This window comes from Apteryx mantelli, chromosome 1 (assembly GCF_036417845.1).
Source record: "Apteryx mantelli isolate bAptMan1 chromosome 1, bAptMan1.hap1, whole genome shotgun sequence".
NCBI classification, from domain to species: domain Eukaryota; kingdom Metazoa; phylum Chordata; class Aves; order Apterygiformes; family Apterygidae; genus Apteryx; species Apteryx mantelli.
In genome coordinates this window covers 142171998-142196008 of record NC_089978.1, presented here as the reverse complement: position 1 = coordinate 142196008, position 24011 = coordinate 142171998, and the positions used below count along the sequence as shown (strand labels likewise).

The 24011-nt window shown below is 35.4% G+C and overlaps 1 protein-coding gene across 11 annotated transcripts in view; it reads left to right on the top strand.

Moving 5' to 3' along the window:
- The window catches only part of PPARA (peroxisome proliferator activated receptor alpha), a 77644-nt gene extending 54802 nt beyond the window's left edge, over positions 1 to 22842 (top strand). For 8 of the 11 annotated variants that reach the window (XM_067305016.1, XM_067305028.1, XM_013947613.2 and 5 more), the window contains 7 exons: positions 3275 to 3318; positions 8868 to 9112; positions 11775 to 11935; positions 13372 to 13510; positions 15615 to 15817; positions 18718 to 19165; positions 20852 to 22842. In XM_067305016.1, the coding sequence (XP_067161117.1) occupies positions 8905 to 9112; positions 11775 to 11935; positions 13372 to 13510; positions 15615 to 15817; positions 18718 to 19165; positions 20852 to 21099 (1407 nt within the window). In that variant the 5' untranslated portion in view covers positions 3275 to 3318; positions 8868 to 8904 and the 3' untranslated portion in view covers positions 21100 to 22842. Of the gene's footprint in view, positions 1 to 3274; positions 3319 to 8867; positions 9113 to 11774; positions 11936 to 13371; positions 13511 to 15614; positions 15818 to 18717; positions 19166 to 20652; positions 20819 to 20851 lie in introns of those variants that run through there. The other 3 variants (XM_067305064.1, XM_013947614.2, XM_013947609.2) reach the window with 3 other exon arrangements.
- The last annotated feature ends 1169 nt before the right edge of the window (positions 22843 to 24011 follow it).

Here is a 24011-nt window from a genome sequence, read left to right as displayed (position 1 = left end):
TCTGACATAAGTTTCCATTCAGATCTCGCTAAAATTAAAATGAAAGTCCGATCTTCCTATTCCCAGTTACAGAAACCACTGAAGTATTCACCTTTTGGATGTGAAAGCTCACACTTGTGGGGGTGGGGGAAGCAATAAAAAACATCTGAATGTCGTACTGATATTCCATAAAATAATGCAGACTTGAATATATTTGAGCTTGACATCAGTTCAAGCAACTGCCTCATCTCTATTCTTTATGGAAGTGAGCAAGGAAAAATAGGGTTTTCTTTATATCAGAAGGACCTTGGTACGAGTTTGAGTAATGTCACATTTGATGCATCTAATGTCTGTTTATGTGGAAGAAAGTAAACGTGATTTCAGATAGACCTGTAAGTCTTGTCTCAGGAGCCTGGAGGCAGAGGTTGCAAAACCTTTATATCCCCTTGCTGACAAAGTCAAATCTGGCTCCTGTTGTTCTAGGGGTTAGCAGTGGCTAATTCAAACACAGGCTTGAGAGCTCATCATAACCGGTAATCTAGAATGGTGGTATTCCTCTACATCTTCAGTCAAGATCTGTCTGCTGGGCTTTTAGTTAACTAGAGATTAACTCATCTAATGTTATGGATGAAATATAGATTTCAGGTGAAATATATTTTCTGGTCTAATATAAAGTCAGTGTAAATCTCATGTATGTAAATGTAAAGTGTTCTCAGCTGAGTTGCTAGTTATCAAGTTCTTGAGAGGTTTGCTGAAATAAAAACTTCCCATTAGAAAGCCATTTGATAATAGGATATTGGTATACTCTTTGCCAAGCAACTGAAGTCTTTTTTTGAGCTAGATTACACCTCTCAGCTTGAGTTTCCAGCATTGGAAACTTTTGTTTTTTGGGGGGGGAGCATATTGTTTCAGCTCAGAGTAAATGCCTGTGTCTTCCATTTCCTGCATTGCAGTTTTCTATGTGAACTTTACTGTTGGAAGGACAGAAGCCACAAATAACTGTGAGATGTGCATGAGCTCCCCAGCCTGTATGAAAGATGCATGGCCACGTCAAAAGGCGATACTACTTAATCTAATATGGAGGCTCTCTGGTCTGTAGAGCAGTTTTCAGTTCTCATCAGAGCCTTAAGTGGCAAAGCTGCTTTACTTCAGACAGCTCAAGTGCCTGGTTTAGAAACCTAGACAGTTAATACAATCATTGGATTCTTCAGAGGGGATTCAGTCTGTGCATATACATTTCTCTCTTAGCAGAGCAGCACAGGTATCCCTCTCCCTAACTGCTTATTTCTGCTCCCTACATTGAGCCAGCACAAATATTTGTATGGCTTGGCCTCAAGGAGCAATCAGGATTCTGGAAAGGTGGTTGACTTCTTTTCAACTCAGACATGTAAGTGAGGTGCTTGACAGTAGGAGAGATGAATCCTCTTATGTCTATTTACTGAAAATTAATTTCTGTTCTGTTACTGTTTTTCTCCATTAGTAATTGCTTTTGTTGTGTGAAAGTGAGAGGGTGTGATATTTTGGAGAAATAGTTCCATTATCTCCTGAATAGCTTTGCTGCTGTTCTCTTGTTAGCTACTTCTTAAACAGTATTCTTGACAAAATAAGCAATTTTATAAGTATTTAGAATATAGTGAATGTGTTACATAGTTGAAAGAAAACATCAGAGAAAATAGTGAATATATAATCATGACGGTATAGACAGCAACTGAGTAGTTGTAAAGAAGCCATGTTGCATTTAAAAAGGGGGATGAATGGCCCTGTTCTGAGATGTTATCTTTCTTTAGTATGTTCTAGGCAATGAGACTCTACTTTGGAGAGTCAGGACCCATGAAGTAGCTTCTACCCTGTGCCACTAAATCTTGGAAAGAAGCTACAGGGGGATGCCAACAGGGATTGAAGCTGGCTCAGGAACTGCAAAGTAGTTGAATAATGACTGTTATCAATTGTGTCATTGTCCTCTAATATTTTTTTAGTTTGTCATTCCCCCTGCTTCTTGCTTTTTCCTGTCTTTTTCTGTCTCTTTCTGTGTAAGGTCTGCAGGTATTTTCATTTATAAGCAGGTTTAGCCAGTCATTTCAATAAGTTTTGGGGGCTTTTTGGTCTTTGAGGTTGCTGCAAATGCTAAATTTTTATTCTGCATCATTGTATATTCTGCAATTATAAGCAATTTGAAGTTCTTTTTCTTATGGAGGTCTGATAGCATTTTTATAGGAATCCAAGATGACTTTGAATTTGTCGCCTTTAACTATTGTTTTTCTTATATAATCATTTAGGTTTAGATTTTAGATTTTTGGTCAGGAGAGTCCTAACTTTTAAACAGACATTCCTAGATCCTTAAATTTCTGTTAATACAGATTCTGTATAATACCGGCTTTGCACTTAAGTATTGTGTAAAGAATCCTTTATGTTTAGTATAGCTACCTCCTCTTCGACAATCCCAGTTTGTTTTCTGTACACACAGGGTTTGTATCTTGATGCTATGTTACACTGTTGATAATACTCTTCTTGCCACATGACAGGTTATGTTAGTTATGTTAGTATGGTTATTTTAGTGTCTCCTTACATATATTCTTACTTTAAAAATAAGTTCCACAAGGAAAAGTGTAGATTTGTAGCTTTGACATGTAAATGACATTTAATAGTTTTATTAATAGTTTCCATATTTTTCAAAGTAAAAATATCTGAATAACTAATAAAATACTGACATCGTAAGAAGTGAGATTTAAGTTAAACTAGTAAGTTTAAGTTAGTGCTGAATATCATGCACCTTGCATGATACAAGAGTTTTTAGCAACTTCATTATACCTCTCTCTATATATGGAAAATCTCTGCTCTGCATATGTCAAAAAGTAAACTTGATTTTAAAATCTCAACGCTTTGCCTAAATAAACCATGTTGGCCTTACCATTAAATTGTCAGGTACTCCTGGTGGGCTAAGAGGAGTTAGAGGTGCCACAATTCCCATAGAAGAATTGTATATGCTCCTGTCAGTCTGACAGAGTACATCTAGTTGAAGAATATTTCTGCTTAGTATAATATACACAGTTTCTCACTGTTGTACTGTGCACACCTGGCCTGTCATTAATCAGCACTGCTCTTGTGTGTATTTTCTTATTGTTGACTTATTTGTACAGCATGCAAATTCATTTGTTGTAGTGCTATCTAAAAATTGCTTGCTTACAGTGTTGGATAATTACTTGTATGGAGAAGTTGATAAAAACTTGTTAACTTTCAATAAGAAAATCTTGCCTTTCCTCTCTCTTTTTGGATAATGTCTTTTAAAATCCAACAGGGCAGAAAATCCTGGGACCAAGGAAATGACTGCTGTCTGACTCAGTAAGTTCTGCTTGGGTTTGGCTTAGTATAAAACTGAGGGAATATGCCCATATTCTTTTTACCACTTTTAATATCAGTCAGCAAAATATTTGCAGTATGTCAGAACTGTACCAACTATTCCCATGTAAAACTAGAAATGTGTTGTCTTTGCAACTACTGATGCAATTAGAGAAGTGTGTTGTGGGGAGGAGAGTAAATCTCATTATGGTCCCTCCTTGCCCTGACCAAGTAGACACAAGTTACTCTGCGGTCTGTCTTTTTCCTTCAAGAAACTCTTCAATGCTCCTCCAATTTTGGAAGTACTTATGGATCAGAGAAAGAGGATTTGCTTCTGTTTTTTCTTAGTCAAGGAATATGTTCTGTGTTCTTCCTTTTTGATCAATAAATTAACCAATAGATTAATAAATAAGTGATAAATTGTTTTTCTTCCTGCTGCAGACTAATATCAACAAGGTTGTTCTGCAAGCTGTGTAATTCTGCCTCTGTTTAGTGCACTGCCCAGTTATAAGGGGAATGATTTGGGGAAGATGTAGGGAAAAAAGAACAATGTCCAGTATGTATGTACATTTTATAATAGTGCCTTAAAAATGAGGACATATAATCAGATTTGCACAGACTTTGTCATTACCTAACTTTTAAGAGCTTAACTTTGCAATTTTAGTATTATTTTTCAAAATTAGCCTATTTGAATTCTGATTTGTTTTAAAGGTAGGGATGCTTACAAGTTGCATATAATATCTTAGAGTAAAGTTGTATAAAGGAAAAAAATTTTTTTTTCTGTTTTTATGCAACTGGCAGCCTTGAGGAGAAGAGATGGCTTACAAAAAGTTTTTAATTTCATCCAAAGTAAATTCTCTTTATTTCATAAACTTCTGAATGCTCTGTCTTATGAATGTAATGCTTTGTAAAATATAAAATATTAATGGTTTGGAAGGTTACGAAGAATAAAAGCCATACCAAATGTCAGAGGATAGAGGGGAGAACCTACATCTTCTTCCAGATAGGAGCCTGCACTTCATATTTTAGCAGCCAACTTTTTCTTATTTTCACTTGATGATTTTTATTTGTTAAAGCAGGATATTGGAAATATCCTGTAGCTTTTGTATTACGTTCAGACTCTTCTTACTCATCTCAGGTTTCTAAAAGTATCTACTGCACCCAGTAGTTTTAAATGTTCTGTGTTCAGCTACAACATTCACAAAGTGACCTAGAGGTAATGAATATTTCAACTTTAACCTTGATGTTTGCAAGCAAGCCCTTTACACGATCAATTTGTTTATGCAGTAAATCCAGACTTTGTCACTGCTTCTCAGAGACCTTTGCATCTCAGAGGCCTGCCTCCCAACATGGATTATCCCTAGTGTGGCAAGTGGTAAAAGTAGAAGGGTCATCTCAGGGGTTTAATCATCTCAGGGGTTTAATCTCCCACCATCCCTTTCCAAAAATGAAACAAAGAACTGATTGCTGCATGACTGCATGTTTTTCTATGATATTCTGACTCTGATTTCTTTAAGATCTCCCTTAAGTATGTAGGCAAGTTACACATTGGGTATTTGTGGTGTGGTGGTGGGAAAGGGGGCTTCTTCCAAAAACAGACATACTTCAGAGATCACAACCTCTGACAGAGCTCCAGTAAAACCTATTTATCCTTGAAACCATAATTATATGAAATTATGTTCTCATTTGTCTATGTTGTATTCTCTTGTTTTCAGTTCACTCTGCGTGTGGTGTGTATGGTGTGTGCATTTGTTGTGTGTAGGGGAGGGGATTTGGACACTAGAGCGTTATATGGGAACCTGAGAAAAAATCCTCTGTCAGTGTCTTTATGACACAGGCTTTTTTTTTTTTTTTTTTTTAAAGTCTTAAGAGTAAGAAGAAAGGTTGACTTATACAGATGTTTAAGTGTTTGAGTCATCCACACTGCACCTACCACATCTACTGTTGAAATATTTAAAATTCATAATGCTTTTTTTTTTTTGAAGCAAAACACTCCTTGAGAATATTATTAAGTGAGCTTTATACTGGGTGCATTTTTTATTTACAAGCTTTATTTTCATACAAGCACAAATCAGAATGTCAATGCATAGCAAATGAAACCTGCCAATGAAAATACAGTGAAGCAAGAAGGCAAAGGGTTTATTCTGTGGATGCTAGATGTTCTAGTTTAAGGTTTTCTGTGCTTCTGAAAAAGGAAATTAAAATAAAAGCAAGTGTATTATGACTTGTTCAATAATGAAAAAAATTAGTATCCATATTGTGACAGTCTTCAGAAATGGCTATTGAATCACTGTGCTTGCTAATTTAGCTAGTTAACCATTGACATGAGTCGCAATGATTAAGCAGCTGTAATTTACTGATAGTGTTTGAAAGTACAGAAGGGTACGTAATTTAATAGTTAAAATAATAAGCACTTCATTTATATTTCACTAGCTGTTACACTGATCTTATATAAATTCAGCTACAAAGACTGGTCAATTTTAAATATTTACTATAAATATGAAAAATGATGCAATTTGGACAATAAGGGGCGTGCTGCTGAAAAAACTGTGGCCCTGTCCAGAGTTCAGCCATCAAGCTTTTTCTTTGCTTTCTTGTCAAATAATGCTTATCTTATTTAAAGTTAAACTTCAGTGTTCACTTAGTCTTTTAAAAATATTTGTGCTGGACGAAGAAGTTGTGCTTACAGAGATGTATATCATTCAATAGAGAACTTCAAGTAACATTTGGCTACAAGGAGCCTAGAGCCTCCTGGAACTTCCCCAGCTGTTCTACCGGGGCAGAGTACTCTTCCTACATGTGTGAAGAGCAGTATAATGTTTCTGTGCCAAGACCAACCTTTTTAAGACTGAGACAGCTTTGTGATGAGCACCCTGGAGGAGCAGTGCTGATCATATTCTCGGCCATTCCTTTCTTCCTTTCTTGTTGATGACTCACTGGGGAGACAAATTCGGTAGCCTCATCTGGAGTTGCCAGAGAACAGTTGCTGTTTTTCTCAGCTGCTATTACAAAAAAGATGCAAGTCAAAGTTTCGTTATTCCTTTCCCTTATCACAAAATAGCCGTATCATGGGGATAGCAATTTAACTTTGTTTTCACAAATGAAATACATAGAAATGATTTCTCTGACTGGAGTAATGATGCTGAAGTTTTATCTGGGGAAAAAAAGGGTGCATAATATAGCGCTGGAAACCCCTGCTTTGAACTCTGTTAAATAACTAACAGTAAACAGCACAGTTAGTTCCAGGTGTTACTGAGCTGGTTCATGATGTCTCACAGACAAATTGTACAAAGATATCCAGGATTAAAAGTATTAGCAGAGGACAACAGATGATGTTAGCCTGGAATACTTGCAGTTGATTCTTTCTCTTACTTTTTTGGTGGAATTAGTGTTTTGTAATGGACTCTGCATCTGCAAAATTACTCTGCGTCTTGGGTCTTTATGAGATTGGAAACATTTTTCTGAATATATGCAGATAGTTTAGCAATAAAATCTTTGTCAGATAATTTACAATTTTCCTTTGGTGTATGACCGTACATTCCTAAAACATTAGGCTAATTAATTAATTTTTAAAGTAGAGGATTTGTTTTAGAGTCCTTGTTCATATTATTTCTGATTTTTTTCTGCAGTAACTGTGGTCATGAAAGTTACAATCATCTTAATTTAAATGTTATGTCTTCTGACAGTTTTATGAGTATCAAATCTAGATATTTCTTAATATTTTGGCAGGTCATAAGTCAGTAGGATTTGTAAGAGAAGCAGGTGGTTCTTGGAGGCAGGATAGCTGTTGAACTTTCTTTTAAAGTGACAATTGGAATTGATTTTGCTAAAACTCAGTAGTTTCAAATTATGGAAATTCTGTATTGTCTATAACTGATTACAATTACACTTTAGTATTCTACTTGAAAAAGTTATTTTGGTTTAGTTTTCCAATATAATGTTCTGTTATGATCTAAAGTAACCAGGCATCACAATCAGTATTGCTTGGATGCTTTTAACAGAAAAGCTGCACTACCCTTTCAGCTTATCCTTTCAAAAAGAGGTTGAGATGCACTTGAAGCCCCTTGTACTGCTGAGAGGTGCTGCCGCTCTTACACAGTGTCCCAACTAGTATTTAATATATCAGAATGGATAGTTTAATTCGACTGTTATCTTTTAAATAGAGATAGAGGAGAAATGTGACCCATCCAAGTAAAATCAGTAACGACCCATTGTCTGTAACTGGTGTTACAAATCATGGGTAAATTCCCATTCTTAGTTTCCTGGGCATTATTTGCTACACCATGTGCTATAGAACACATTTTCATTTGATGCTTCTCTTTGCTCATGTTCTGGCTTTTTTAAAATGATGTAACCACAAGATACTGATTCAAAAGGGATGTAATATTGTTATTTCAATATTCCTTTGTACTTCTTCACTCAATCTGACAACAGTTGAAATGAAGTGGGTTTTGCCAAAAAGAGATAATCAGGAGACAGTTCTTTCCAAGAAGGTCTTCTTTATAGTCAAATGATTTTTCCCTTTTCTAGTTAAAACTATCCTGTTTCCAAGAAATCGGGCAAATAAGTGTTTGCTCAGGATCCCTGTAGTATGTGATGACAAGCCAGTAATAGTAACAATATCAGTCTTTTTCCTATTCAATAAGGGAAATTGGAATTCTATCTTGCTTTGGTTGATAACATGAGATATTTAGAAATGTGATTCTTAAAACATGTGGTTCCTTTCAGTTTTCTGCCTTCGGAATGGTTCATATTCTTTGGCTTAGTTTTAACAGTCAAAATACAATGAATCTTCTGAAAACTTGGCCTTCTCAGCTATTTTGGACAGATCCTGAAATCTTTAGTGTTTCACTTTCATAAAAAAATCCATTTCAGTGTGTGAACCAAATAAAATGAGCAGAAACTGAAATGAGAGGGCAACTTTAAAAACAAATTTCATTGTAGGAAATAAAAATAGCTCTAAGAATTACAGATATACTGGATTGCATACAATTGAGCACTCTTGTTCAAAGTGCAAGTTCATTAACCTGAACAAGTCAAAAAGGTTTTGTTTGGCCCACTTCCATAAGGATTATAGTATAAGGCAGCATTTTGTTCTCTGCAGTGTCATAAGACCTTTTGAACAAATTGAAAAGGGATGAACAGAGGAGCAAATCAACATCTTTAACCCTGTTTAGCTAAAGTGAGAAAGACAAACATAGTATGTATACATGTTGATATTTGTTATTTTTCTATCAATTTTGGTGGAAAATGCCTAATGTCTGCTGTAAAAACATGTTTTATCACTTTTAACAGTAGAGGAGAGAATCTACAAATTAATTTTGTCATAGCTTTTCTTCATATTGAAATATTTTGTGGACTTCTTTTTTTCTACCCTATCAATGATTCATGTTTTATAAAGTTTCTAGAACAACAGAATATTGTGCAAGTAATTCACTATCAGTTTAGAATTCACATATTTGATATAATGTGTGTAACTGATACAAATGTAACAAATTTAAAATTCTTTTTGATATTGTAAGGGCAGGATTTTCTTTTTTTTCTTTCACCAGTGTAAAGAAGCTTAACTGACAGCTCTACTTGACCAAAATGGTGGACACTGAAAACCAGCTTTATCCACTTACTCCCTTGGAGGAGGATGATACAGGCAGCCCTTTATCTGGAGAGTTCCTACAAGATATGGAGCATATTCAAAACATCTCTCAGTCTCTAGGTGATGATAGCTCTGGAGCTTTAAGTTTAACAGAGTTCCAATCGTTGGGAAATGGTCCAGGATCTGATGGATCAGTTATAACAGGTAAGAGAGTCTTGGATTATATTAAAACTTTTTTTATATATGTATGTCTAATGTAATAATCGTTGTTTATCAATAAATGGCACTACAAATATATGAGCTGATTATAGCTTGGTCTTAAAATATTTAAGGCTAGAGTTAATTTATGAGGCAAACATTACTGAAAAATGATCGGTGTGTAGAGTTGTTGTTTTAAAATTGTCATCAGTATCAACCCCTTTTTCAAAATAACTCTTAAAACTCACTAGCAAAGAAGATACAATATACATTTTTTAAAAATACTGTAAAGCACTTAAAATATTACAATAAAATTTTTCTTCCATTTTTTTAATTTCTTCAGATCTCATGTTTGAAGTGTATTGTGAAGCATTTACTAAAAAGATATTTGTAATCTAACCCCTAAAAAGCTAACCTAGAATTCTAGTACGTTTTAAGGTACTGATGCTTTTAATGTGCTGATTTTCTCCCTTTCTCAAGAGTAGCATTATCCAGCTAATAGTTTCTACCTTGGTTAATGTAACTCATCTGAGAGCACTAGTACATTACATGGTCATTAGTCAAAAGATCTTTGACCGTGTGAGATTTTGTGTGAGAGATTCCCATGGAAATTGTTGAAAAGTTACGGGACACTGCAATAATGTCAGCTTCTCACTGAAACTGCGCTTTTACAAACCTTTCAGCAGTGGAGCCAATCTAAGCTATTTGTGATTGATTTTCTGGTTGTTTTGCATTTGGGATTCTTTTCTTTTTTTAAACACTATAAATCAATTCCTAGGTTTATACCTCATAGAAACTGCACTGATGCAGTTGAGGAGTGCCCCTGTACTGCAGTGGTTGGAATGAACAGTGGGAGTTTTGAAGGGAGAGGGACAGCTGTATTTTGGCACTGCTGTCCAAAGAAATGGTTGTAAAAATACGGTTTAGGTCCCTCTCTCATTGAAATCTTTCACATTAGAGATAGGCCTTACGTGGGACAAGTTTAGATGTACTGGGTTTATAATGTCTTTCCAAGTCATGGGATTTTAATTGTTGTTTGTGTGTATAAGTCTTGTGATATTTGGATCGGTTTCTAGTGTTACATTCTTATTTTGAGTATTCAGTGTTCTTTGGAAAAAGTTCTAGTTTTGCTTGTAGAGAAGATGGAAAATGTGAACAAATTCCATAAGGCAAGTAAAAAGAAATGAAAATCATAGTTAAAAAAAATCCTGGGTTTTAGGCTGTTTCTTGATCATTCTGATACCTGTGGGCTTGGCAGTGGGCTTGGCAGTGCTGGCAAAGCAGACTTTGAGACCTCTATGCCAAGGTTCTTTCCAACATAATACTTGCTGACCTACATTCACGAGTGTTTCTTAATCTTTCTGTTAAAAAAACACACCCATTAATTTGCTAAAGTCTTGTGGTGCAAGTTGTGAGATGCAAGATAAAAGAAATTCTGGCCTCAGAAAATATTTTCCTCAAGCAAGGTGGAAATATTAATTGAAATAATTAAAATTGGGATGTGTTAGTTTTGTAACATTTTCATCTAGTAGTAAAATGTCTGGACAGCTTATTTCATTGTATGACTACCCAGAAATGTTTTTCCCATTATACTCAAAAGGTAAAATATCTGAGCAAGGCTTCTATTGTTAAGCTACCTTAGAAGCAGACACTCGGCTTATCTACCTTTTAATATCTGTTTAGTCTTTTTCTGGTTATGAAGGAGTATGCTTTTGCTTCTTTGAGAAAATGTCTTGTTTAGAAAGAGAAGTTCTATAGCTCCCTTTTAGACCTCAGTTTAGATCATCATTTAAACCCATGAGTAGCTCTTCTGAAGTCGGTGGGACTTTTAAGTGTATCTTCAAGTGCTGGACTAACTCAAGGTTGAGCTAGGAATATGTCTCTTATCATACCATAGCAATAGATCTGATTCTGAACACTACAGCGTGAGAGATGGAAGATGTGATGGTAAGATGAGCTGTTAGTAACTTTTTTGGAAAGAGTGAGCAACAGCTAGAATGGATATTGTGATACAAACTTGATGTGAGGTTTTTTTGTTTTCGGGATTTTTTTTTTCCACTGCTTTTCTGGAACAGTAGATACGTGTTGAGTATTGCTTTTCAGTTTCAACTGCTGTGTTATTCTTGAACTAGTGAAGACAGTATATGTGCATTTTTATAGTTAAGAAAACTTCCTTGATTTAAATGAAAAATAATTTCAGTACTTTTTATTTATTTATTGTAAATTATGAGATAAAAAATTTAGTGTTCACATCAAACTGAAAAAAAAATTCAAAATAAAAAAATGGAACATGGGAAAATCCAAAAAAGATTTTTTTTTCTTACTTTGTGTAAAGAGTATTTATAGAATTATTGAAGACCCATTATCACCCTTCTGGTTCTTGTTATCAGAGTGACTTTGGATAGTTTTTTTTTTTTTTTTTTTCTGTTTGTGCACATTGTATGTCTCACCAAATTAGCAAGGTACATCATATATTTTGTATTTGTTTGCACTGTGAATATAAATAAGAAGTATTTTTCAAACACTATTATTGCCAAATTATTAGTTCACTTAATGACTATTAACTCTTGGTTATTTTTTAAATAAGCTCATTTTTGGTGTGGATTTAGTTAGGAATGGTATCAGTCTTGTTAGTGTAGTATTTATGAAGTGTTCCTTTTTCTTTTAGACACCCTTTCACCAGCATCCAGTCCTTCATCCATTAATTTTGCCACAGCTCCAGGTAGCATAGATGAATCACCCAGTGGAGCATTAAACATTGAATGTAGAATTTGTGGGGATAAAGCCTCAGGCTACCATTATGGAGTACATGCTTGTGAAGGTTGTAAGGTACAGTGGTAATTTTCTTTTTAAGAGCCTAAGTTATGTTGCTTTGTTTACAGGGATATATGAAGATAAACATTTGTTTCATAAATGTTTAATTAATAGAATTCTAATAATTAAAATTATTTAAATAATGAACATATCTGTGAAATAATTGAGAAATGATTTGTTCGGGTACCATAATTTAATACCAGACCTTCATCAAGCAGAGGCAGTTCACAATGATAATTTTAATGCTGCTTTTCTGAAAACAGCTAGTTAAACACTAAAACAACTTAAAACACTAAACTGTGACCAAAACCCAAAGCCTACTTGCTCCACTAGTGTTTTATTTGTGTTGGAAGTATAGCTGTGAGAAGCATGCGAGTTTGCTACATTTCCATTAAAACAGCAACAAATCCTGAATTTCTCATCTCCACCACATTCTGCCTGAATCATTTAGTATTCTACCTCTTGTAGTTTTGGAGCGAATGCATATCTCTGGGGCAAATCAATGTTATCAATAATATATATGACAATATATGATATAACCCAGGAATTATAAGATTCTTTTCTTTTTCCTTCTAAAGCTTTAATTTTACATTTTTTCCCCCTAAATTATAATGTAAGATGAGTGAAACAATTTTATATGTTTATATTTTTCTCTCATGCTCACCATTAAGCCTCCTGGGTCATAAGATGACAATTCAAATACAAATCTTACAGAATAATGCTAGAATCAAATACAGGAATTTGTACTAGCCTTTGAAGAGACGAAGAGCCAGTTCAAAATCAGATGTAGTCATAAAGCCCCACAGTCTAAATGATATCCAATATTATGTCCTTATGTCCCATGAAGCAAGATGTTACAATGTCTTTAATTTTGATAACCCTATCACGATTTTGTAGTATGACACTAGTGTTACGTTGCAGTATCAAGACACCACGGTAAGATTTGTTGAGTTACAGGCTTTTTTGTAATGCTCGTTTTTGTGACCTTGGCTTTTTCTATACACTCTGCTGTGTTATCATCCTGCACACAGTTGCTGGATGGGGAAAAGATGTGTTAAATCTGTGTGTTTATGTGACTTACACATATGAAAGACGAAGGTTGTGTCTGACAGAGGGGGCTGAGAGAATGCATGCAAAAGCAAGACATGACTGCTTTGCTTAATCCTTAAGAGTAATGTTGCAGGTACTCTGGGCTCTTGGCTGTCTTTCCCAAGGAAGAGGGCTGAGAGCTACTCCCTCTTTCCCTGTTTCCCATTCTATACATGCCTTCATATACACCACTTCACTGTGTGGAGTAAAAGATTTTTACTTTTGGGCAGGTTATGCTTAGTATATTGTTTTGCTAGTGACAACAATAAGCAATAAAAGGAGAAAAAAAACTACCTGTATGATTAAAGTTTAGTAGTCAACATTCTTTAACATTACATATTGTTTTCTTGAACTTCTTATAGGGTTTTTTTAGGAGAACAATTCGATTAAAACTCATCTATGATAAATGTGATCGCAACTGCAAAATTCAGAAAAAAAATCGTAATAAGTGCCAATACTGTCGTTTTCAAAAGTGCCTTTCAGTTGGAATGTCACATAATGGTAGGTAAGAGCGCCCTTAATAATTTGTGTGTTCCTACCCAGGGTCTGCTTCTGAAAGCAGGCGCTTGGATGGTTTTATGCTTACTGATATGAGTTGAACATCAAGTTATTACAGCATAGAGTGGAGGTGAACCAATTTCACTAATGGCTAGTTAATACAATTGATGCACAGCTGTCAAATGTACTTTTATGAACCCTATACAATTGTGTCGATTGTCTGTTTGTCCATATGAATGTTCATTAGTTGTTTTCTCAAGTCAGGACTTTGGCACCATTGGTCCCACTGAAACAAATTCCAGGAGTAGGAGGAAAATGAGCTCATTGTGGGAGGGAATAACAGGCCTGAAATCTGTAGGAAACCAGACTTCATTATTTTGCAGGTTGCAGTGTAACAGCAGATGGTTTAGGGAGTATGGGGGAGGGGAAGGTCTGTGCTGACTGTGGAACAGGAATCTGGTAGGTTGCTTGTTAAATGAAACAGTAATAATTTAGAGCATTTAGATAACCAACTTTAAAATTATGTTATTGTTTGTGTTAACGATTTAGCATGGGGCTGGTAAGCCTGGGGCTTACAGGCCCATTTCAGCCAATGTTTAAAGATGGACTGAGATTATGCCCCACTGGGAGAAGTTTTATATTCTTGGTTGGTGATAACCTTCCTGAAGCAGCAGACTTGGAAGAGTCTGCCAGCCAACAGAGTAACGTCTCTGGGGCAGGAGTTTAGTAGAGAGCTATGCTGGTTGGCAGGGCCTGGTGTTCAGCTGAAGTCATTTCAGCCTACTAAAAAGGTGTGGGTACCTGTGCTCCAGCTGAAGTGGGGAGCAAACATCTAGGAGGTGATAGCAGAAGGAGAAGACCACTAACTTGTGGGCAGAACTTCTGAGGAAAAGACTAGAAGTAAATTTACAGCCACGACCTTAAAATTAGAAGTTTCAGTTTAGGATAGATGTTCTTCCACTTTTCCAGTAGATCCATGGCCTGATTCAGGGCAGGCCTGCCATGTTAGGACTTCCATTGCATTCCAAAACTGCATTTCAGATCACTCCTAGAGTGACCTCCTTATGTCGTGAGAAAAATTCCTTGGGTCTGTGAAGCACTAATTGTATACATGGTCTGAATTGCTTAATCAAAGCACTGAGGGGCTGTCGTTGCACTGATTAGTTACTGAAACAAGGCAAGAGTAACTAGCTATATTGACTATCTCCAAACCTTGCACACCCTCAGAGGATAAGGCTCCTTGTAAAAGGAGTTGCTTTAGTTTTAAGATGAAACTGGAGAAGGATATGGAAGTACATATTTCATGGCTAAAAGGCAAGACCACTCGCCCAAGAAACGGGAGACCTCCACACGTAGTGGGGTTTCAAACTTGCATCTCCTTCCTTTCAAGAGAATCTCCTAACTGCTATATTGGATAATCAAAACCTATTCTCATCCCCACCAGTCTCTCTCTACAGAGAAAGAATTGTAAAATTCTGAGTCTAGGAGGAGGATTTTTTGGCTATAGCCTAGGGATTTGAACATAAATTTGGGGTCTGTTAGCTGTACTGCCTAGTGACAGCAAATGTTGAACTGAACAACCAGCATGTACAGAACTGAATGCCCCAGCAGGTTCAGAATTGGGAATGGAGTTGGGGCCCACCTCTGCGCAGTGTTCCCTACCAAATAGCTCCCAAGGCAGATCTCCAGCCGGCATGTATGTTCTTTCAGTCAAGCTCCTGACATGACTTCACTCAGTTGCCATTTTTTAGAATTCTAATGGGTGACTCTGAGTTTCATGTTGGGAGTTGTAGATGCAGCACATAATAAGGAGAGGAAAAAATACAACTACTTGTGCTGTGTAGAGGGGAGAAGACATGTATTCTAGATTGATACCAATACCAGTTTGTGTTTTGAAACATTTTGATTACCTTCAGTTTAGCATACTGACTTGATAATTAGTCACTGACTCTGTTGGAAAGAATGAGATTATTTCATTCATGAATTTATCATAATAAATATTCTACTTCATCTTTGTAGATAGTCTTATTGCTCTAATCAGCAATGGAAAAAGGCATACGTTTTTGTCTAACTTATGTTTGTTTTACAATTATGTCTTTCCCATCAGCAATACGTTTTGGACGAATGCCAAGGTCTGAGAAGGCAAAGTTAAAAGCAGAAATTTTAACAGGTGAAAATTATGTAGAAGATTCAGAAATGGCAGATCTTAAATCACTTGCCAAAAGAATTCATGATGCCTACCTGAAAAACTTCAATATGAACAAGGTTAAAGCCAGAGTCATCCTTGCTGGGAAGACTAATAACAATCCAGTAAGTAGTTTTGCTGTAACTTTACTTTAAAGTTGGCCTGTACATAAGGAAATGTAATAAGTTCTTAAACTCTTGCGCTAATCTTTTAGATGATAAATAGCATGTTAATACAGACATAAAATATGCAAAAAAACAGAATCAGAATAGGAAGCTTTGGGAAGACCAGGTGACTAAACTGATGGTTATGATTAAATGGAAGCTCGTCGCCTTAAATCATAATAAAGATGGAAGCAAAAGAAAATTAGTTCTTAATCAAAAAACAGAATGTGATATCTGAATGTGAATACCTCTTGGTATTGGGGGATGATTAAAAATTAATTTCCTGTTATGATGAAAGTAAAAAAAAAAAAATCTTTTGGAGGGGGAATTTTTATAATACTCTTCTGCAACAAATATCAGGATAAATATTGCTGTCTTTTAGGGCATACAGGAGCGCTTTGTATGACTCTTGTTTTAACCACAGTAATACTAATGGTAGGAGTGGAAAGAGAATTCAAAGTTTGTAATTCTTCGTTTAGAGTTCTGACCACTTCCTCACCCTGGTCTTAACTATATGGTTACTTTGAAAGGGAGAAGCAAACAACTTTATGAAGACATATAAGTTGTAGAGTTTATTTTTCTTACAGGATAATTTAGTAAGCTCTTATTCTAAATATTGAATGTCCTCTTTGAATTTTTACTTGAGGTACTCGGATCATTACTGATTAATAAGTAGTTGTGTAATATTTACTCATGAGTTGTACAACATCTTTGAAATTTAACTCTGAACCAAACAGTTTTGACAATCTGGCATAAACTTCCTATAAATGTTTGAATATGGTAAGAAAATCATCATTAGACACTGAGGAGTTCGGGCTGGCTAGTGTTATCAACTGCTTTTTGTTCTGTAGCACATGAGAAGGTATAACCAATGTAAGGACTGACTTGTTTCATTTTTATGTATAATTTTTTTAATTTCTGTTGTGATTTATGTTAATAAATAGAAGATAAAATCAGTGGTAAAATAAGAAATGTAACTTCCGTAAAAAGGATGTGAGGAGGGGGAGATTTTACATTTACCAGAATAAAAACCATGTGTTACTATGGGATGTTATCAAAATTGTAAGCGAGATGTCTTCTAAATAGTGGAATTTGATGTATTATAGGTCCAGTCTAGCCAAGCATACGGATTTCTGCCTTAAAAGAGAAACATGAATAATTCCAGTCTTTTTCACTGGATTGATGAGATACTTAAAATTTAAGTACAGGTTTAAACTTTTGGAGTGGTACAAGCTGACATAAACCTACAGTACCTACGATGCTTTAACACCTTACCAAGTAGTTACCTGCATACAATTCTTTTCAAGCTTGTTATTACATGACAATCATAAGTTACAATATCTGTTGGGATTCTGCAATGCAGAGATTCTGGATCATTAGGTCGTAATTTTTGTGTTTGCATTTATGCCAGGATAAGACTGATTTTCTGGCTCTCAGATTAGAGTCATCTGGTTGGCCAGAGAATAGTGGTTTGCGTATGTGTTGATGAATTTGCAAGTAAAAAGAAATAAAGGATCAGAACTAGCATATTGTAAACAGGCTATTTTTCCTGATGATGAGGTGGCATTTTTAAATTTGGCTCCTAAATCCTTGGCAATACCTATTTTCCACGTAGTGAAATGATAATAAATTCTAAAAGGATTTAAAAGATAGACTACATCTTTTAAAGAGTTTAGAAATTTCATATTGGTATTGTTTTACCACTTTCTTCTCACATCCACCTGCACATAGAAAGATCTGTTCCTTATAACTCTTAAGGATTGATATGAGATGGAATGTATAGTCATCATAAGCATATAAAAAGTGGACAATATCCACTGTTGTTCACTGACCTGTAAGAAAAATTGCATGTATTAACATTTTCTAAGTAAAATAAGTGAATTCTATGAGAGTTTCTAACAGAACACCAAAAGTTCTTTGGGATGTTTAATCTGAGACAAGTAAAACAACACAGGAAAGGTGCTTTGCTTAGCATTTACGGAAGTAGTTTTATGTTCAAGGTCAATTGCCGTGACTTTGATTGGCTGGAAAGAGTTAGTTTTTCTTGTTTTTCCTTCAAGGAAAGTCCTTCTTTTTGAGCACTGCTCTTAAGGTATACTAGTCAAAATATAATACATTAAAATATTTTTGAGTTCTGGTTCCTCTCCTTAGGAAAGTGGGATGAATTTTAAAATGATGTTTTAAGAGACCAGCCCATCAATTTGTAATGCACATACCTTTTTTAAATAAAGGGTATTTTATTTATGGAAAGATTGTGATCAAGACTGAAATTTTGCTTTGCCTGACATTCTAGTGTAATTCTGGGTTTAGTGGTGATCTTGCACTAACTGTAGCTAGAAAGATGAGCTGAGTTTTTGTGGAAGAGCAGCTGAAACATAATTTATGATAATTTGATAATAAAGTACAAGAATAATACAGGAGTCACACTCTTGTGTAAATATTCTGTCCTATATTTAAATGACTGCCTGTATTTAAATGTCGTATGTTTACAGGAAGATATTTCAGTAAAGCATCATGATAGGCATCAAGTACAGTTAGTTCAGGAATTGATAGGAAAGTAGGTAGAATAATGTGGGCTTCTGGAGAAGGTAATACAAGTCTTTTGAGAACCTTCTGGGACTTAATCTGAGATGGATATATACCTGATAAACCTTGTGCTGCTGGATCTTCACTGCAGCTACTGACTAGTTAAAACAACTACGTTAAAGTTAATGTCACGTATATTTACATTTTACTATTTGCACTGTCATTTGCAGAGCAGAGTCTCTTAGATACTGCAGTTTGTAGTTCTGTAATACCTGGTTACTCATGATGCAGAAATATGAACTAATTCAAGGGGTTTGTTTTTTTTTGCTCTGTAGCCATTCGTTATACATGATATGGATACCTTGTGTATGGCAGAGAAGACACTGGTGGCAAAACTGGTAGCCAATGGAATTCAGAATAAGGAAGCAGAAGTTCGAATCTTCCATTGCTGCCAGTGCACCTCTGTAGAGACTGTCACAGAACTTACTGAATTTGCCAAATCTATCCCTGGCTTCTCCAATCTTGATTTGAATGATCAAGTGACACTGTTAAAATATGGAGTTTATGAAGCCATATTTGCCATGTTAGCTTCTGTAATGAACAAAGATGGGATGCTGGTAGCCTATGGAAACGGTTTTATAACCCGGGAGTTCCTGAAAAGCCTGAGAAAGCCATTCTGTGATATAATGGAGCCAAAATTCAATTTTGCAATGAAATTCAATGCACTGGAATTGGATGATAGTGATATATCCCTTTTTGTGGCTGCTATCATTTGCTGTGGAGGTAAGCAATACATATTTGTTCTTTAGGTAGTAATTTTTAAGATTTTCTTCACCTGTATTAATAATTCTAATGGAAAAGTTTATTTATGTCTTACAGTTGATGAAATTCCAAAGATTTAATTCTACCTCTAACAATGTCAATTCCCTTTTAGCATGTTTCATAGAAGATACATTGGCATTGCTGTGGCTCTGATCCTGTATTTTGCTTTGCAGAATTGTATGCATGAGTGGAGTTACTGTTTAGCCTCACTCAGAGAGGGGCCTGGGTGCTCCATGTTTTTAAAAGCAGGATGTGAAGAGTGTTGGTGTTTTTTGTTTTTTTGTTTGTTTTGGAGGTTTAGGGCTGGGTAGGAAACAGTATTTGTATCTGTGACATGGGCAGAAAAATACTTTATAATGAGATTGTTATTGTGATTAAATAGGCCTTTTCAACTCTACTTTTAGAGGCAGATGCAGATTATAGTGTTGCTGATCTTTGACACTTGCTGACTGGATCACAAGTTCTGCACAAATGCGCTGCTCTGTTGATGCAGTTCCTGTGTTAGGATTATGATCTTAATATCACAGACTATTTTCAAATATTAGCTTCCTCTTTCAAATCAGCTTATGGTGCTTTTAAAAATCATTTCTTAATACCTAAGAACGTGTTTGTGTATTTGTTTGTTTTTTAATGCCTGTTGTTTGCACTCTTTCTGAGTGAAGGAACACAAATGTAATCCTTTTTTTTTTCCTCCAGAAAGTAAGGACATTCATATTTAAGGTGAAATCCAGAACTCTTTGAAAGCATTTTGAAAGGGGAAATAAGGGATCAAGCCAGTTCCAACAGCTATGACTGCCTGCCTTTTTTGTGTCCTGCCAAACACACAGGGCAACGTTTCACTGGCCTCTGGTTGCATCTTCAGCAATTACAAGAAGAGAGATATAATCTGTAGGCTTTCAAATTCAATGCACTAGTTTAGATAGCAAGCTCCCTTCATATTTTGAATTACTTTTGCATGTTATATTGAATTTGAATTTTTCAGAGGCCAGTAGAGTTACTTACAGGCAAAATGGTATTTTTCCCTATCCTCCTCCTTCAAAATACCTTAAGTTTTCAAGAAACAACTTTAGCATGTGCTCCCATACGCCTTACAGAGAAGTTTGATCCAGAGAGTCAAGGTGCAACAGGATCATAAGTAGCTGAAAATAGGATCATATCCTGGAAAGTGTGAAACATCCTTAATAGTGTTAAGGGTGTTAGCTTCTCTAAGTCCTGTCAATAACTTGTGTCATGGGAATGTATATGGGAACCAAGGGTGAAATGGCTCTTTTTATGGATTCCAGTCTTGGAGAACTCCCTAGAAATAGCCAGATGCTTTTCCCCCCTGTCCTTACTGTTTGAATTCTGTTATCGTGACATACAGAATATAGAACTGGATTCCTAGGCTGTGTACTTCTACTGACTTTTTGTAGCAGAGAATGTACTAGTATCATGAACTCTCTCCTCAGATAACCATGGGCATTGAAAACACTTGGGCCAAAGGGACAAGACTACCTTTACTTAAAGAAGATTTACTTCAAGCCTGATCCAAAACCTATTGAAGTTGATGGGAATATTCTCGTTGTCTTCCATGTATAATGTAGTAACCTACAATAAAGAATAATTATAAAATTATGACATGTATTCTTCTGTTTGTTTTGAGAACAGATCGTCCTGGTCTTGTAAATGTAGGACACATTGAAAAAATGCAAGAGAGCATTGTGCATGTACTGAAACTTCACTTGCAAACCAACCATCCTGATGACATCTTCCTCTTCCCAAAACTTCTTCAAAAAATGGCTGACCTTCGACAACTTGTGACAGAGCATGCTCAACTTGTTCAGATAATTAAGAAGACTGAGTCTGATGCACATTTACACCCTTTACTACAGGAAATCTACAGGGATATGTATTAAGGATTTTTAATATTTTTTTTCCACAGTATTTAAAGACAACAGCAATATTAATAATAGATGGGAGCAAAATTACTTGCACAGTTATCTGCTGTTCACTCAGTCCGGAGCATGAAAAATCTAAAAGCTAGATAACTGAGTGTTAAAATTCTTCTGGTTTGGGTTCTTCTGTCCTCTTTTGAAAGAGTTCTGCAGAGAAATATCAATCTTAATGCTCATGAAGTTGCTCACAAGGGTTCATTTATTTGGAAATTTGAGGATTGGTAAGGAATACATATTTGTATAATAAATCAGGATGTTGATTAACAGAAATGAACAAAACTATTTCCTCTTGGCTAAGTCATTTTAGAATTAATATAACAAATTCAGCAAATTCTCTCCAGGTATATATATGCACAATCATGAAGATTATGCACTCTTGGCTAATGATAATTACTGAGAACTAACACTTTTTCTTAAGGCAGTCAGTCTATATGCATCGAATGGTTGGATATTACTGTACATGCACTTCTAAAAAAATTGAAAGACCTTTGACGTGCTGTTGCCTGAGTTCCGTGAAGCACAGCTTCATGTAGTTTTACATCAGTAAACTTCAGCATTAGCATGTTGAAAAGATGTTTCTTTTATGAAATGAAATAAAATCCAAAGAGCTATCTAAAATACAGCAGAGGTGCTCCATTCAGGTGTTTCTTGATGACTACATGAAACAAAGTGACAGAATCCTTCTTTTTTTTTTTTTTTGCTTTGTTTTGTTTTGGTGTTTTTTTAAGTGTTTTAGGGAAATAAGAAAATGTCCCTGTGGATAAATATCATACTGTGTGTATTCTGGAGAACCTGCAATAGCTCAAGATGCAGTTTTGACTTAAAAATATCATTTTGAATTAGCAAGAGTTCTGGAGAGACTCCAAGAAATCTGACCCTAGCCCAGAGAAAATGAATTCCAACTTCATAGCATTCTAGTGCCTACAATGATAGCTTACTCTGAAGAAATCATTATATAAGAATAGCACCTTCTTTCTTGACAGGTATTTCTGCAGTGTAGAGTGATTCAAACTTTTTTATTTTTCTAATGAGTACACTATTTTGTATTGTTTTTTCAGTTATCCACTCAGATGGATATATTTTTTTCTGTTCTTTCTTATACCTTGTCCATAGCAATATTAACCACGTTATTTCATCAAATTTTGTACTTGTCCATACAGCCATAGTGGATAAGGTGACAGTATTACCAAGAGCAGAATTTGTAGATGTCAGTTGTGTAATATATGAAAGAGAGCACAGTTGAGAATAAATAAGTTAATTGGGTACCTGAGAGGAAACTGATGTGGAATGAGCCAAAATGGAACAGCTTGTCTTTCGCCATTTAACAGGATTCTTTATCAGAGATTCCTGCACTAAAAGTGAAAGCAAGGGCTACCCATTAGTTTAATTGTATATTTGTTCAAGACTCTGCCATTTCTTTTTCTCTTCATTTTTTAATCTGGTAATTTAATTTTGTTATTTCCTTATCTGCTTATTTGTTTCATAACACAAAGATCTCAGATGCCAATCTTAGCATTTTCACAATAGTTGTTAAACTTCCAGTGGCACAGGAGGACACTTTATGCTTGTTTTATTGTAGCAGGTTTCAGAATCTGAAACCTTCACTGAAAGAATTAAAAAAGACTGGTAAAGTGAGAACATCAAACTGTGTTTCTTATTTTAGTCACAACTTTTGTTTCTTACAGGCCCACTGGTATGGCTAGGCACTGGATAAATTACAGGCTTAAAAGCAATTTGATATTTATCCAGGTGATGGCCATTAGCCGAGGTTTTAGTTACTGCAATTGTGCAAAATATTAATGCATAGGCCTCAAATTTGGTGACTGTCTTGGGCAGGATAGAAAGAATAAATACATAGGAACAGAATTATCCCTCTTTCCCTGTCAGGTACCTTCCCTTCTCCCCAGTCAGCAACAGGGAGTAATGATGTTAGCTACGTTACAAGTACTTGTAACACTTCATCAAGAGAAGACTGCAGGTCTTAACAGGAAAAAGTAGAGAAGTGGGTTGTCCTTTGCATGTTATAACAGTACACAGTATGCCCTCAGAAATAACAAGAAGATTTTGTAATGATACTGCTTTATTCCTCAAGTCAGCTGTGTTTAACTATGGAACATTGGGCTTTAAGCATAAGACATTCAACGTTGATACACACTATTGCTTTCTCAAAAATTGTCAATGATGTTAGCCATTCTGTGATGACATATTGAGTACTTGGAGATGGTACATGTGGCATCAGTATGTAGGAAGAGTGCAGTGATCAAGCATGATCACTGCAGCTGAGGGCAGTGTAAATTCTAACTTTGGAGTCTCCAGTAGTTTTAAGTTTATTCTGAAAAAGTGAAAGCTGTAATTTTTTTCCGAAGCTCAGATGCATGCAAAAGGCAAATTTTAAAATTCTGCTCCATAATTTGGATGTACTAAAGCTTCTTGGAAAAATTAGACAAAATTAGTGTGGACAAAATGTATTATTTTCCCTGTTCTTGCTCTCTCAAGTGGCTAAAACACTGCACTGAAACTTTTCAAAAACATAAAATATTTAATAGCGAATATTTAAATTTGGCAAAGCTATACACAATTGAAAACAGCATTTTTCAGTGGAAAGCATAACTTTAAGCAGCTGCTTGTTGCAGATTCCTATTATAAACACTAGGAAAGTGCATAATTTGCGTTTTTCCTGTTCCAGACCCATTTTGTTTCATTATTTGAAAATTGGCTAACATTTTTTGAATAGTTCTTCAGACACTGGAATTTGATTTCTGTTTTAAATTAAATCACAGCCCTTTAAATGTATGGAAAAACACACGTTTGAATTACAGAGATGAGAACAAGATGTTAGCATAGCCTAAAATTCTGGATAGATACCACTATCC